Consider the following 15,865-nt stretch of genomic DNA (forward strand, 5'->3'; position numbering starts at 1 on the left):
CAGAAAGAGTCCGCGGGACAAGGGGACATCACAGGCAGAAGCACAGCGGGCCACCACCGGGCCCCCAGCCTCCAACGGGCTCCCGTCACACAGAGCCCTGCAGCACCGTGGCGGCCTGGCCCGGCCCGCGTCCCGCGCTCAGCCCGCTCCTCCTGCGGACGCCAGGCCTCTCCGCGGTCCTGAAACACGCTGCGCGCCTTCCCACCCAAGCCGCCCCGCCGCGCCGGCCACCTGGGGAGCAGTCCCGGCAGATCCAGGCTTCAGCCAACGCCACTCCTGGGGATGTCTTCCCTGCCCCACAGGCCTCAGCACCCCCGGGAAGGCTGCCTCTCCGTCACCGCGAACACTGCTGAACGGCACTCTCCGCACCTACCGCCCGTCAAGGCCGCCTGCGCGCCCCGCAGAGCCTCTGATCCGCCTGTGATCGGGCACGTTTCCAGGGGCTATAACTGCCTGCCGAGCGGGGAGGGCTCCCTATTTGTGGAATCATTCTGAATTAGTAAGTGCCTAGAGGCAGAAGAGAGCCTTGGACTCCGGAGACGCACGGTGTGGTGTGAATGGTGCGGAGGGCGCGAGGGGAGAGGCAGCAGAGGGTGGGGCCGGGTGAGCACTGTCTGTTCGCTGTGAGCAGCTTCCTCAACGTTTCTCATCACACCCGCCCCACTAGGAAGAGAAGTTCTATGTCAGATGTTTCAACTGTTGCTAACCCTGGCTCCCATAAGGTGACTGCCCAGGTCCCAGGAGATAATCCACAGCTAGAAAGGCGTTACAGAATTGCCTGGCGTCCTTCCATGGAAATGATACGTTTTGTTTTGTTTTGTTTTTTTGCAGGATCTCAGTCTCCGGGCCAGGGACTGAACCTGGCCACAGCAGGGAGAGCGCAGAATCTAACCACTAGGCCGCCAGGGAACTCCCAACACGGATGCTTTTGACAACATAAAAGCCTAACAGTTTCAATGCACCAGCAGGGTAACCTAAATGCTAAACACCCACTAGAATTTTCCAAAAGGAACTAAGAAAGCACCAACGACATGTACACACACACTCCAGTACGCAGACAGGGGTGTTGACAGACCCTCCCGCTCACAGTCACACAGGCCAGGGACAGGAGACAGAGAGCAGGCGGCCAGGGAACCAGGAGAAACAGCGCCGACGGGGCAGGAAGCGTCTGCACAGCCCAGCGCCAGAAGCAGAGGGGGACAGCCCACGACAGCAGAGGGACAGCACCCAGGGCGGCCGCGGCGTCAGGTTAGTGTCTGGGACGGCTGTCTCCCACAGGACCCGACGACACACAAGAGGTACTGAGCCAAGCACTTAAGCACTTAACACAAACGCTTCTTCAAGTTCCCACAGCAGCACTGAACAGCGCCATCACCCACTTCCATGTCGGAAAGGAGGAGACTGAGGCTCAGGAGGGTAAGGTCCCACAGTTAGAACTCAAACCGGGCCTGGCTCCTGACCGTCATGGTACTTAACCAGATCACCCAGGTGCCTCTGCCCCATGCATCCACCCACTTACAGAGGAGGCGCTTTCATGTCATGAATGCATGTTGGGAAAGGCTGTCAGAGTTAAGGAAAGGGTGCCACTGCCCCTTCATTCCTTTCTCTAAGGGTTGCCCTGGAAAAAAAACAAGGAAGGTAGGATGGGAACGGAACCACAGAAAAGGCAGCTCACCTCAAAGGCAAAGTGCTAGGAGGGTCAAGGTCCACCAACCAAATGCTCCGGGGCCACAGGACAGTCCTCTCTTCCACAGAGCCGCAGAGCATCCTCCTCATCCGCTCTGCTTTCTGAAGTTCTCTCACTGCTCAGCTCTGGACCTGAACCCCAACTTCCCCGTTCTTGACAATGCTGCTCTAGCCGCTTACAAGACTACGCTTCCAAGTCACACGCTAACCCTTAAAAGAGAGCAGGCAACCGCATCCCTGGATGGCAAACGCCAAGGGCCAGCCTTCTGCTTTTACTTTTGGATTTTGTTAAATCAACCTAAATACAGAAAATACTATTGAAATAAATTCCTTATTCAGAATCTTATGAAATTGACTTAATTTCTGGCAAACAGAAAAGCAAGTGAGTGATGGAGTTTTCTCATAATAAAAGGAAGAGTTATGCAACCATCCCACATGGAAGAGCTGGGCTGAAGTCAAAACGATAAAAGACGGAAAGAGCCCTACAAGGTTCAAGGGGAGGAGTCCACGTGTGACCTACTTCTCATACAGCCTCTGTCCCCTCACGAAGGCCTTCACTTCATTGTCCAGGGGGAAGGTGCCATCATCCTTTCTAAAGCGGTAGAAGAGTTTGACGTCCTTGAACTCCTTATGCTCATCACACACTGAAAGACAAAAAAGGAAAAAAAAAAACCTTATTACTCACTCAGATGAAGGAAGATGCTAATTAAGACTTACTTTGTTACCTAATTTCCCAAGCATAATACCTGACAATTTAATGCATGTATTTAGCACAGTCCCTGATTCAGAAAAGTGCTCAGTTTTATGAGCGATCGTCACCACCATCATTTGTTACGACAGTCACAACACTCAACTCATCCTTCTTTCCACAAACTCTTTTGAGCATGATACCAGGGTAGGCCTCAGCCTGAAAGAATGTGAAATCCAGCGAGACAGACACAGGTCGATATGTAATTAAAACATCACAAGATACGGCCACAAAAGAGCCGAGGAGACACCAAAGGAGCGCCGAGACGCGGGGTGCCCCACTGCGGGAAGCCCGCCTCTCTGAGGAGTCCGCATTCAAGAGGCGACCTGAAGAAGCAGCAGAAAATGAGCAAGAGGGCATTTCAGCCCCAGAGAGCAGCAGCGTGTGACAGGGCGTGGCCAGGGTTGGACGTTTCAGGGAGATGCGGTCAGGAACGGCCACTGAAGCACAGAGTAACGGCAAAATGTGGACACAGCCCAAACGTCCAGCAGGGGAAAGGATGAAGGCATGATAGCCAAACGGTACGCGGTACCCACTGCGGTGGAAAGAGCAAACGAGATACAGCACCAGCGTGAGTGAACCCCACAAACAGCATGCGGACCAACCTGCAAAAGCAGAAACATGCATCTCCGTAGAGATTTAGAACAAATGCTACATCGCGAAGAGACGCATACACAGACATGAGAAAGTATAAAGAAGTGCACAGAAATAAACCCAGATTCCTCCTGGAAGAAGGAAGGGAATGTAACTGGGCAGAGGCACACAAGAGAGAAAGTAACATGCTCTGTTTCTTAAATGGGTGGCTCGTATCTGAAACAGAAGATTCAGGGCTTCCCTGAGGTCCCACGGTTAGGAGGCTGCACTCCCGGGCAGGGGCACGGGTTCAATCCCCGCTTGGGGAACCGAGATCCCGCCCACTACAGCGTGTGGCCAAAAAAAAACCTTTTTCTTTTTTTAATTCCTTTTTAATAAAAGGAAACAGAGAACACAGCCCTTCACTCTGTCTCGCCACTCTGTGGCCACCTCACTCACCGTGGTGGATGATGCCCCGGTCCGCCAGCTTCTGCATGAGTTTAATCGCCGTCTCTCTGTCAGACGCCTCCTTGTGTTCGATCAGCCAGTCGATCAGTTCTTTCGCGACGAAACAGTTTGGGTAGGTTTTAAGATGATGTCGCCTATCTTTAATCACCTTTTCTTCATGCAGCCTGAGCCTGGGAAGAAAAGTTGGCAGTCACTTTAGGAATTCTGACGACAGCACGCATCACTGACTCAATCCCAGAGAGCAGTAATGAAACTCAAGCACAAGACGCAGCAGAGTGCCATCCAAAGTCAGCGGGCCATCTCCCTCCGGTCAGAGCCAGAGGCCCCAGAAAGTGACCCCACCCGCAGATCCAGAGCAACTCACGGTGGGGAGGCAGACCCAAGCCCGGACAACACAGAGCTCTGCGTGAGTCCAGAGAGCATTCTCACCCTGCCCTGCCTCCCTCCCCCCGCCTCCACCAGTGAGCTTATAGTTGCAACCAACCCACTAACAAACTTCTAGAAACCTGCGGAAACCAGGTACTTCCTCTTCATCACAGACCGCTGAGAATCCACGCCCTCTGGACTCACTCCATGACACAGCAGACACGAATGAGCGTCTACCCAACCTGCCCATCAGGCACTTCCGAGCAGTAGAGACCGAAGTCGGAAGATGCACGAAGATGCCGCCCTTGCTGGTCTCGCCTTCCTAGGGGCAGCACCTAAGCCCCTTGTGAGGCTCTTTACACAGACCAGAGCTTCCCAGCTGGGGCGAGTGTGAGTGCAAGAGGGCAGGAGGCCCGGGTTTGATCCCTGGGTCTGTCAGTTCCCCTAGAGAAGGACATGGCAACCCACTCCAGTGTTCTCGCCTGGAGAGCCCCATGGACAGAGGAGCCTGGCGGACTACATCCCTGGGGTCACCCACGTGACTCCCACGCGTCTTACTTCATCATCTCAATACTGTAGAGAAATGGGGTTGACTGAGTAACCACGCAGAAACCGGGTGAGCGTCTCTCTTCCTCTGTCAGATGGAGGCAACTGCACCGACCCTATCCTTGGTGATGCTGAGGTTTGAGGCCACAACGTCTGTTAAGCACCAGCAACTCAGTGCCGCACCCAACTCAGAGCAGGCCCACCCCCTCCTGTTCCCGAAGGAAGGGGCTCGGCCCTGCTCCTGCCTGCTTTTTCAACGTGTGTGTCACTCGCTTCAGTCAAGTCCAGCTCTTTGCAACCCCATGGACTGTAGCCCACCAGGCTCCTCTGTCCATGAGGATTCTCCAGGCAGGAATACTGGAGTGGGTAGCCTTCCTCCAGAGGATCTTCCCAACCCAGGAACTGAACCCAGGTCTCCTGTGTCTCCTGCATTGCAGGCAGATTCTTTACTCACTGAGTCAGCTGGAATGCACTGAAGGGAATTTAATGGTTTTGACATCCCAGGAGTTGTGACTCTGAGTTAGGAACATTCTGGGCTGGAGCTCTGAGTCCAAGATGCTCTTCCTTGCTACACCACTGTCATAGGCTGAGCTGGGTTCCCCTAAAATTGATGCGTTGAGGCTGTAATCCCTGGTACTTCAGAATGTGACTGCATTTGGAGACAGGGTCTTTTAAAAGGTAATTACAAGCAAATGAGGTCACTAGGGCAGGCCCGGGACTAACAGGAGTAGTTTCCCTTTAAGAAGTGGGGATCAGGACACAGACAAGCCAAGAGGGAGGGCCAGTGAGGACACAGGAGAGGGCGGCCGTCTACACGCCAAGGAGGGAGGCCTCAGGAGGGCCAGCCCCTCCAGTGCTGTGATCTCAGATTGGAGGGCCAGTGAGGACGCAGAGAGAAGGCGGCCGTCTACACGCCAAGGAGGGAGGCCTCAGGAGGGCCAGCCCCACCAGCGCTGTGATCTCAGATCGGAGGGCCAGTGAGGACGCAGAGAGAAGGCGGCCGTCTACACACCAAGGAGGGAGGCCTCAGGAGGGCCAGCCCCACCAGCACTGTGATCTCAGACTGGAGGGCCAGTGAGGATGCAGAGAGAAGGCGGCCGTCTACACGCCAAGGAGAGAGGCCTCAAGAGGCCCAACCCCACCAGCGCTATGCTCTCAGACCGTTAGCCCCAAGGACTATAAGACAGTGCATTGCTGATGGTTAAGCCACCCGGTCGGTGATTCTTGGCTGTGGCAGCTTGAGGGAAGACAGTCACCCACTGCTGAAGATGGAGGCTGCTGAGAAGTCTGGGGATGAAGTGCTCAGCTGGGGTGTCGACAGCGGGGCGGGGAGAGAAGAGAGATGAGAGTCCTAACAAAGTGCACAGAGAGAAGGACCATTTATTCTATTTAGTATTTATCTATCTGGCTGCATCAGGATTTAGCTGCAGAATGCACCATCTTCCCTGGGGCACGCAGGCTGAGCTGCTCAGCGCCTCGCGGATCTTAGCCCCCTGACCAGACATGAACCCACGTCCCCTGCACTGCAGGGCAGACTCAACCACCGAACCACCAGCAAGGTCCAGAAAAGAACCCTTTTAAAGGAGTTCCCACTATATGCTCAGCGCTGCGCTAAGCGTTTTCACATGAGCGACTTAACTGCTGTGGCCTGAATGCTTTCATCCTCCACAAACTCACGTGCTGAAATGCTAAACCCCAAAATGCTACTTATGAGGACAGTCAGGAACACAGGGCTTCGCTCTCATCCTGATGGTCAGTAATTCCAGATGACCAAACTTCTGAGCATCAGCATCCTTGCTGGTAAAACCAGGATAATGGCGACCAACCTGATTATCTCCTCACACGATCACAAAGCTGGTTAATAAGGATAAAGACAGCATTTGAGCCCTTACTAAAAGACATACGGCTCTGACTGCTTTACTGGCATGAATCCTCATGACAGCTCCCCGAGGCTGCGAATGTTAAAGTCACAAATGATATAAAAGCAGAGCTCTAAGTATTAACAAGAAGTGAGTGAGTCTTAATTTAAAAATAAAAAGCACGTTCACATTCGTGTGCTAAAGTCACATGAATCATCCTAATTAATTCAGTGGCAGCAACACTGAGTAATTTGTTTAACATGCTCAAAGTGGCAGAATGCAGAACACTAATTCTTAGACGAGATGTCTGTCAGGACTCTAAGAATAATGAGGACCGGTTTATTTAGAAACTGAAATGTGGAATAAGCTGCTATATAATTTGGTGGAGGAGGAATATGTTATGAGCCAAGAGACAAGTTTTGGCTTCTGTAAAGTTTCCAGCTTAAAAAAAAAGTATTAGGTCATGTTTATCTTTAAACACTACAGGACAGAGGCTTTCGCTTACCATCCCTTCGGCACTGAGCTTGGTGCTAATTCTGGAGTAGGCCTGCCTCCCTCGGAACCTCACGCCGTGCAGTACAAAGCAGCTCTGGTCACTACCCTCACAGCCCCACCAGGACCTGGTGTATTTCCACGTGGAGGAAACCGGGCAGATACATCGAGGAGAGAGAACTTCAGATCCGGGAGGCAGCCTAGAACTTGATCTTTTCAGACATGTTCAGTTCAGTCGCTCAGTCGTGTCCGACTCTCCGCGACCCCATGAATCACAGCACGCCAGGCCTCCCTGTCCATCACCAACTCCCGGAGTTCACTGAAACTCATGTCCACAGAGTCGGTGATGTTACCAGGGCTTAAAAATGTTCAATGACTGTTACTGTCTGTCTCTCTTTGATAGAAACGCGGCATTCTGAAAATGAGCATGGAAAATTCCAGAGAAACCACCCAATAAAGAGATAAGAGTTTTATATGGTAAATAACCGTGAGTACTCAATAAATATTCGGTGAACAAATAAGGATACAGGGACACTAACAGAAATGACACCCTTTTCTAAAATACAGGGAAGCTTCTCACTAAAAAAAGTGGGGGTTCTCACCCCACGACTTAGTGAACATCTAATATTATGGAATTTATCTAGAAAATATATATATATGCTTTCACTTCCAGGGCAACCCACTTCCAACGCTTTAAACCCTGTTGTGTGGGTGTATATGTGGTTTTTGCTTTTTTGGTCATTCTGTGTGGCTTGTGGGAGCTTAGTTCCCTGACCAGGGACTCGGCAGTGAAAGCCTGGAGTTTAACCACTGGACCACCAGGGGATTCTCCTGTATATGTGTTTTGTTTTGTTTAAAAAGCATTTCCATTTCTTTGAACTCAATTTACTGCTTACAAATTTCCACAACGTTTAATACACCAATATGCATGATCCCCAAGAAGGGAGTAGAGGAGGCAATATTTCAAAGTCTTGTGGGAAAAGAGAAACTCTGCACGCTCGAGTCTCTCTGGGATGGCACTCTCCAGGAAGACCGGGCGAGACGCTGAGCGGGGCTGAGCCGCCCTTGCAAACACGCACCTGCCTGCACACGCCCGTCACCCCGTCTGCCAGGCCCACAGCCCCTTCAGCTCCGGACCGGCTCCCACACCCGGGCAGCGTGCAGACCCCCGAGCTGGCCTTCCCCACCGCGGGCGGAGCCTGGCTGCGAGCCCCCGACTGAGGGGGTCCCCGCGCGCCCACCGCGGCCGCAGGACTCTCCCCACCCAAGGGGCAGCCGCCGGCCAAGGCCAGCAGGACGGCTCCGTCCGACACGGGACGGGGCCGACGGCCTCGAGCCCTGCTGTGCCGGGAGCCTTCCCTCGAGGCGGAGCCCACGGGGCGCCGTGTGGAAAACCGAGCAGTGAGGAGGCCCCGGGTCGGAGGCGGCTCGGCCCGGACGCCCTGGTCTCCCGGCGGCGCCGCGCGCAGAGCCCCCGCGCAACGTTCGGGCGACTCCTCCGCAGGATGCCACGGAAAACCAAGTGGACTTTCCGGCCCAGCCAACACATGACGCGTTTAGGACACAGGTTAAACATCCGCGGGATCACGAGGCCCCGAGGAACCGGGCGGCCAGCGCGGGCAGCGCCGGGAGGGCCGCGGGAGAGGCGGCCAGGGGCGCCGACCCGGGCCCGCGGCTCCTCCGGGCCGTGCAGTCCCTCCTCCAAGCTGCACGCGCTCAGACAGTAACGGGAAGAGGGTCAGCCCCTTCTGGCGGCTGCAGGAGTCTCTGCTCGGTTCCGCGAGGCCTGCACCCGCCCCGGCCAGGGAGGCCTGCGGTGAGCGCGGCCCTCCCAAGCCTCCTCACTGTCTCTGCCGCCCGCGCAGCGCCGTGCCCGTCTCACAGCCTGGACATCCTGGACTCTACCCTCAAGGCTTGAAACACCCCCTCCTCCTGCCTGTAATAGCTAAGAAAATTCTACTTGCTCTTCGGCTTAAAAGCACCTCCCCTGGGAACATTTTCCTGGCCACCCCAAACCAGAAAAGGAGCTTCCCTCCTCTGCTCGCCCACTAGTAAAGCACTCATCCCACTGCGTTACAGTCACAGGGCCTGAGGGATGCTAGGGGAGAGCTGCTGTGTTTGTAATTCCGGGGCCTGGTACACGGCAGGGCACAGAGCCTCACTGATGGGAAAAATCAGCTGATGCACCCGACAGCCTGAGCCTTGAGGCGCATGGGACAGAAGAGTCTTCTGAAGAACACAGTCCAAATCAATCCACATTGAACCCCTGGGAAGAATAATCATCTGTTTTAACTGCATTTTCTATGCCACTGGATGGAGAATTTAAACACAAAAGCCCCCTTCCCATCATTCATTTCTGACAGCTGGTTCACAAGCCTTAGAGTCAAGGTGATTCTGTAATATTCTATTTGTGGCCAGCAAGCCAGCTGCTGAAGGTGCCACCTGACAATTTCCTCTTCTAGCTCCAGGAGAGCAAACACTACGGAGCGCGGGGTACTAATAATCCCTGTGAAATTACTTTCCACAAGATAAGAAAGGCAGAAATTGTTTTTCAAAAGAGCAGCTCGTGGAAAACTGCAGCGGGTTGCAGGACTCAGAGAACAAAAGAGGGCTAGAAACCACATATTCTCATTTAAAAACAGCGTCATAAATCTCAGCCGAAGTAAACAGTTTAATTAAAACACACAGCTAGCAGAACAGTGTGGCTGACAGTGCGAGCCTGTGATCTGGGCAACAGCACTGACATCAATGTGCTTTCAGCCCAAGCCACTGTCCCTTCCAGATGTCCAGCAATGGCCAGTATCTGTCCGTGGGGACCAGAGAATTCAGAGGAAATCACTCTGACTCACCCACCCTTGAAAGGTCCCAAGTCTAAAAGGATAAGAAAATAAGACAGGAACCAATGAAAGCTAACACACTGCATTTTCTTTTTGTGTCTGGATTTTATAATTAAAAATTCAAATGATCAAACAAATCCATGCCCTTGGTAGATGAAAAAATTTCAAAAGTGCATAACCTCAAGCTGGGTAGCTGGTGACGAACTGACACTTGATGAAGCCAGGAGATGGGTGTGGGCGTGCACTAGACTATTGTTTTTACTTCGGGAGGGGTTTGAAATTCCTTGACCCCATTTTTTTAAAGATCAATATTTTGTGATGTGGACCATCTGTAAACTCTTCAGTGAATTTGTTACACTAGTGAGTGCCTATTTTATGACTTGGCTTTTATTGTTTTTGGTCACGAGGCACGTGGGATCATAGCGACCAGACCAGGGACAGAACCCGCACCCCCTGCATTGAGAGGAGTCAACCCCCGGACCGCCAGGGAAGCCCCCCCCCCCACTTTCCAAAGCAACGCAGTATGAATAGTTGTTCACGAATTCTTGCAAAAAGTCCATGACGTCCACATGCGCAGCTGTATCCGTATACTCTTACGGGAAACAGGGTCATAATAGACATTTCATGTCGTTTTGCTTCAAGAAGATGCTTGAATCCTCTCAGCCTGATGAGAACGAGGGAACAATGCAGATGGTGATAGAATAGAGACCTGGTTAGTGTAACGGACTTCACGTTCCTGAACCACAGGTTTTTAAATGGTTAACATGGTAAATTGTATGTTGTGCATATTTTACTGCAATAGAAAAAGACTGTATACTTAAAGAAGAACCGGTTAATGTAAAGAGAGTATGTGTGATCTGGGGAGCCAGAAGGAATTGGTCTGAGACCACACACGTGCGCACGCACACACACACACACACACCCCACACACACAATGCAGAAAGCTGCAGTGGCCATCTACTCTGGTGGTAATGTCAAACATTCCATCAGCAAGACCCCTTTTCAGAAGCCTATGAATCAGGAACAAAGTCTGAGTCATAGGTCTACACAGCGCCTTTCACGGCCCATGTCAAGTCAGTCCAAAGCAGAGTCCCACATACACTGTGTGTCTTGCCACCTCAGCGAACTGAAACAGTAACATACCCGGGAAGGAAGCATGCCTGATTCCGAGTCCCAGGCATCAGGGGTTTTACTTGAAATCATAATCACGGAGGGTTAGTGGAAATAATAACACTAACACTTCACATCTGAACAGAACCGATCACCATCAGAAAGAGCCCAGCAAGACCCCCTGTGAATCAGGCAGGATTGTCATACTCGTGAGACAGAGCAGGAAGCAAGCTCGCAAGGTAACAGTGATGTGCTCAAAGTGAAAGTCATGTCCCACTCTCTGCGACCCCAAGGACTACACAGTCCATGGAACTCTCCAGGCCAGAATACTGGAGTGGGCAGCCTTTCCCTTCTCCAGGAGATCTTCCCAACCCAGGGATCGAACCCAGGTCTCCCACATTGCAGGCGAATTCTTTACTGTCTGAGCCACAAGGAAAGCCCAAGAACACTGGAATGCGTAGCCTATCCCTTCTCCAGCGGATCTTCCTGACCCAGGAATCAAACCGGGGTCTCCTGCATTGCAGGCGGATTCTTCACCAACTGATTTATCAGGGAAGCCCTAATGTGCTCAAGCTAGATTTCTAATAACGAGCAGGAGGACTTCCCTAGCGATTCAGTAGTTAAGAATCCGCTTGTCAACGCAGGGGACATGGGTTTAATCCCTGGTCTAGGAAGCTCCCACACACTGCAGGGTGACCAAGCCTCTGAGCCACAACTCCTGGAGGCCGTGCTTGGCAATGAGAATCTGTGCAGCAAGTGGGCGGCCCCGCTCAGTGCAGCTAGAGAACACCTGAGCTCGGCGAGGAGACCAAGCGCGGCCGATAAATAAATAAAATGCTAAAAAAAAAAAAATACAGCAAATCAATGATGATGGTTTAAAAACAGAGAGTGGGATTAGGATTTGAACCCAGATCTAATTTCTATGTTTAGAAAGCATTCCATGCCATCAAACTTTAAACAGAAGCACTTGTCTTCTGCCTATTTTATGCTCATACAGGCTAAGAAAGAGAAAACATTCCAGTCATGCTAAAATGCCAAGGGAAGGTGAAAATTCATGCAATTTACACATCACACAAATACTACCTTACAAGTACAGATGGGGATCACAGACGGGCTACAAAAGCAGTCACCACGTTGTCTTCATGACTGCCTTGAGCCAGCGTTGTGTAATTAACACGACGTGCCCCAAGGGCCGGAAGTGGACATGGTGAGTTATGCTACCCAGAGAGTCGGCATCAGCTCATTCGGGACACATAACAAAAACCTGCTGTTGTTTTTGGCTGTGCCAAGCACACGGCACATGGGATCTTAGTTCCCAGACTAGGGAGCAAACCCATGTCCCCTGACCCCTGCAGTGGAAGCCCAGAATCTTAACCGGTGGATTGTCAGAGAATTCCCCTAACACACACTTTGCTTTTTTAATTCTTTATTGAAGTATAGCTGGATTACAATGTTCCATAAGTTACAGCAAAACGACTCAGTTGTATGTAGAATGGATAAACAGCAAGGTCCTGTTAATAAACACTCTTCATGATGCATGCATAACCGCTCACCAGGCCAAGGCCCTTTGAAACCCTCCTCTCATCCTTTGAGATAAGATGCAGACACAAGGTCAGGGCAGGAAGGTCCCTAAGTCAACCTCCCTTATCTCCTTAGAGCTGAGATTTCTCACTGAATTCTTCCTCCACATGAGCATTTTTCCAGGAGTTCTCCAGTTCCGAGGAATAAGCAGCAATATCAGCCTCTCAAGTTCTGGTCTCCTCCTCTGATGAGTCACAAGAAAGGTACTCTTCCGGCTTGCAAGGTGCCTTTCCAAGAAGCTCCCCACATGTCATTATTTGCTTACATTCCGTACCCAGCAGAATCAGGCCTCGAAGTGCCATCTTACAGGTGAAGAAACAAGCTCAGAACAGTTCGTGGAACTCGCCAAGGACACAGAGGGACTCCCAGGACTGGGGCTGGGCCCTGAGTCCACCGGTCCTGCTCTCTGTAGAGGCCCAGGCAGCACTGGTCCTGTCAGGGGCGGCTCTGACCCCGGCGACCTGGCCCCGTGGCACCCCTCTGTCACGAGAGGGCACCGCATCCCGGCACCTTCCTCCCGAAACACAGAGCTCGGCTCGTTACTCAGAACAGCAGTTTGCAAACTGGGGCAAACATCACGTTTTGTCCTTCATCCTTGTTCCCCAAGACTTGGCACAGGCCCAATAAACGGTGCTGTTCAGGTGGCAGCGAGTGGGACTCCCCTGGTGGGCCCACAGTTAAGGCTCCACATGTCCACTGCAGGGAGCATGGGTTCGGTCCCTGGTCGAAGAACTAAGATCTTGCAAGCCGCGTGGTATGGCCAAAGAAGAGAAAGAAGAGAGAAGGGAAATACACCCTTCAGGCAGGAATAGGGACTCAGCGGCATCAGTTCCTAAGGTCCACTCCCGCCTTCCTGATTCACTCACAGCGGAGCTGAGCTGTGTAACCCAACCGAGTGGACGCACATCCAAGTCACAGCCATTACCTGCTGGGTAACGACTGGCAAAGCGTTCAGCTACTCAGCGCCTCAACTTTCTCACCTATAAAATGGGAAGAATAATGTATGTGTCATACTCTGAGGATGAGATGAGAGATTATATGTTGAGCGCTGAGCACACACTCAGGTCTCAATAAACGTCAACTCTTACTGATGTTATTATTATCATGTAATATATTTTGTCAGATTGTGCCAGAAACCCCATCAAAACACCACTCAAACGCACCCCTCAGTTGACGATCACTGTTTTCTAGTATGGACGAAGGACTCTGAAATGAAGTTGCTTCCTGTCTCTGGGACTGAACCTCGGGATGATCGGGCTGCGTTAGCAACTGCTGGAGACAAGGCTGCTCTTTGTTAAGCGCCTTCTTCTTGGGTAAAGGTTATTTGCTCAGTCGTGTCCGACTCTTTGTGACCGCACAGACTGTAGCCCGCCAGGCTCCTCTGTCCGTGGGATTCTCCAGGCAAGAACACTGGAGTGGGTTAGCCGTTTCTCCAGGGGATCTTCCCGACTGAGGACTGAGCCCAGGTCTCCCGCGCTGCAGGCAGTCTTTGCTGTCTGAGCCCCCGGGGAGGAGCAGAGAGCGCTGAAGGTGAGAAAGGGTTCAGTCGCTCCCTGAACACACATCACAGCCTGGCTTTCCGTGGGGCTTCTGAGAATCCATGCCACCTCTTCTACAGTCTCAGCCAAACTGATAACTAATATCACTGAACGGTTCTAACTGGCAAGAAACTTCCAGCTGTCCCCAGCATCGCTGTTTCACAGACGGGAAAACAGACGGAGAAGTGCGGTGACCCGCCCGTGTTTTCCCTGCTGCAAGTTCCGCCCTGGAGTCCTGCCTCGGACCAGGCCACCTGCTGACCTCCACAGCGGGGCAGCGGCGAAGAGGCTGCGGCCAATCCAGCGCGCTGTCAAGGAGTGCTTTTTCTTTTTTAACCTAATTTCCTACTCATTTTTTAAACTAAGTTTATTCATTCACATCTGGCTGCGCTGGGTCCTCACTGTTGTTCGGATTTTCTCTAGTTGGGGCGAGCAGGGCTGCTCTCCAGCTGTGGGTACAGGCTTCTCACTTGCTGGCTTCGCTGCTTGTGGAGCCTGCTCCAGGGATCAGAGCGCGTGAGCTCAGGAGTTGGGGCATGGGGGCTCCGGGGCTCTGTGCGCAGGGGTCAGGGCACGGGGGCTCGGAGGTCGGGGTGCATGGGCTCCGGGGTGCCCAGGGTCTAGCGCGCAGGCTCAGGGGTTGGGGCGTGTGGGCTTGGGGGCTCAGGGACTCAGGGGTCGGGGCATGTGAGCTCAGGGGCTCAGGGGTCAGGGTGCGGGGGCTCAGGGATTGGGGCACGGGGGCTCTGGGCTCAGGGAATGGGAGCCGGGGTGCAGTGGGCTCAGGGGTGCCCGGGGTCTAGCGTGCAGGCTCAGGGGTTGGGGCACATGGGCGGCCTTGCTCTCAGGCACGTGGGATCCTCCCACACCAGGGATCGAACCCCTGCCTCCTGCACAGATAGGCAGACTCTCCGCTGGGCCACCAGGGAAGCCCAAGGAGCACTTCTGTCACAGATGAGAACACGGGCCTGGACCCTGTCTGCAAGAGCCTGCGAGTAATCTCTGCCGACACCCAGACCACTGCGTCCCAACAGAACATTCAATGTTGGAAACCGAAAACGTCTTCCCTGAGGAAAAGCAATGTGCATAAAAATTAAGTACAAAGACCATGAGATAGGACCTAAAACATTGTTCAATATACGATTCCTGGGTTTTCCAGGCGGCACCGTGGGAAAGAGTCCACCTGCCAATGGAGGAGACAGAGTCGCGGGTTCAGTCCCTGTGTTGGGAAGATTCCCCGGAGAAGGATACGGAAACCCGCTCCAGAATTCTCGCTGGGGCATCCCATGGATTGAGGAGCTGGTGGGCTATTGTCCACGGGGTTGCAGAGTCAGACACGACTGAGCACGCACACACACAAAACACCGCTCCCCACTGAAATATAGAAACTACAAGCCGGGTGACGTGCAGACTGAGGCAGAGATTCAAGTGAGAGCAGGTGAGCGCAGGGAGGGGCAGGGCCACCCTCCGGGAAGGTCACCTGGAGGCCTGAGGGGCCACAGGAGGCCGGCCGCACCTGCGAGCTTCTAAGGCAGCAGCGGGGGTCAGCACAGGGGCAGCATCTCTAACGAAGGCCCGCTGACGCAGATGCGACTTTAGGGGGCACCTCCATGAACCACTGGGCTGGAGGGGAACAGAACCAACACGGGGCTGGGGCAGAAAAGGAAGGGCAGGGTGACGGGAGGCGGGGAGGGCCGGGCCCTCAGCTGCGCCCAGGCCTGGGGGCGGGGCGGGGTGGGGCAGCGGGACATTCTCTCCGCCACTGGCGTTTCCAGGCCCGGGGGTGCCCGCCCCGGGGGGCAGGAAGTGACCCTGCGGGCTCACACCTCCTCACTCGGCGGCCTCACCACCCGAGCTGCAGGGCCCCCTTCCTTTAAACGTCTGTCCACCCGTTCGCCGATGCCCACTCCTGTTTGAGGAGGACCAGGGCCTTCCACACAGTAAGGTTTCTTTTTTTCTTTTTAAAGACAGGTCTTTGGCCGAGAAACAGGCAACAAGCTCACTCACGTTACATGTAACCAGTTGAGCAGCAAGTGTAAGTGATAGCTGTCAGCCTGTCCC

At 53.2% G+C, this 15,865-nt stretch overlaps 1 protein-coding gene across 1 annotated transcript in view; it reads right to left on the reverse strand.

Moving 5' to 3' along the window:
* Window positions 1-15,865, reverse strand: part of DEPTOR (DEP domain containing MTOR interacting protein) — a 156,503-nt gene that overhangs the window by 105,649 nt on the left and 34,989 nt on the right. Inside the window, exons 2-3 of the mRNA XM_055432600.2 lie at window positions 3,467-3,645; window positions 2,207-2,330 (exon numbers count right to left, since the gene is read on the reverse strand). Coding sequence (XP_055288575.2) covers window positions 2,207-2,330; window positions 3,467-3,645 — 303 coding nt within the window. The remainder of the gene's footprint in view (window positions 1-2,206; window positions 2,331-3,466; window positions 3,646-15,865) is intronic.

This window comes from Moschus berezovskii, chromosome 16 (genome assembly GCF_049115385.1).
Source record: "Moschus berezovskii isolate FMDL1 chromosome 16, NW_MosBer_1.0, whole genome shotgun sequence".
Taxonomy (NCBI): domain Eukaryota; kingdom Metazoa; phylum Chordata; class Mammalia; order Artiodactyla; family Moschidae; genus Moschus; species Moschus berezovskii.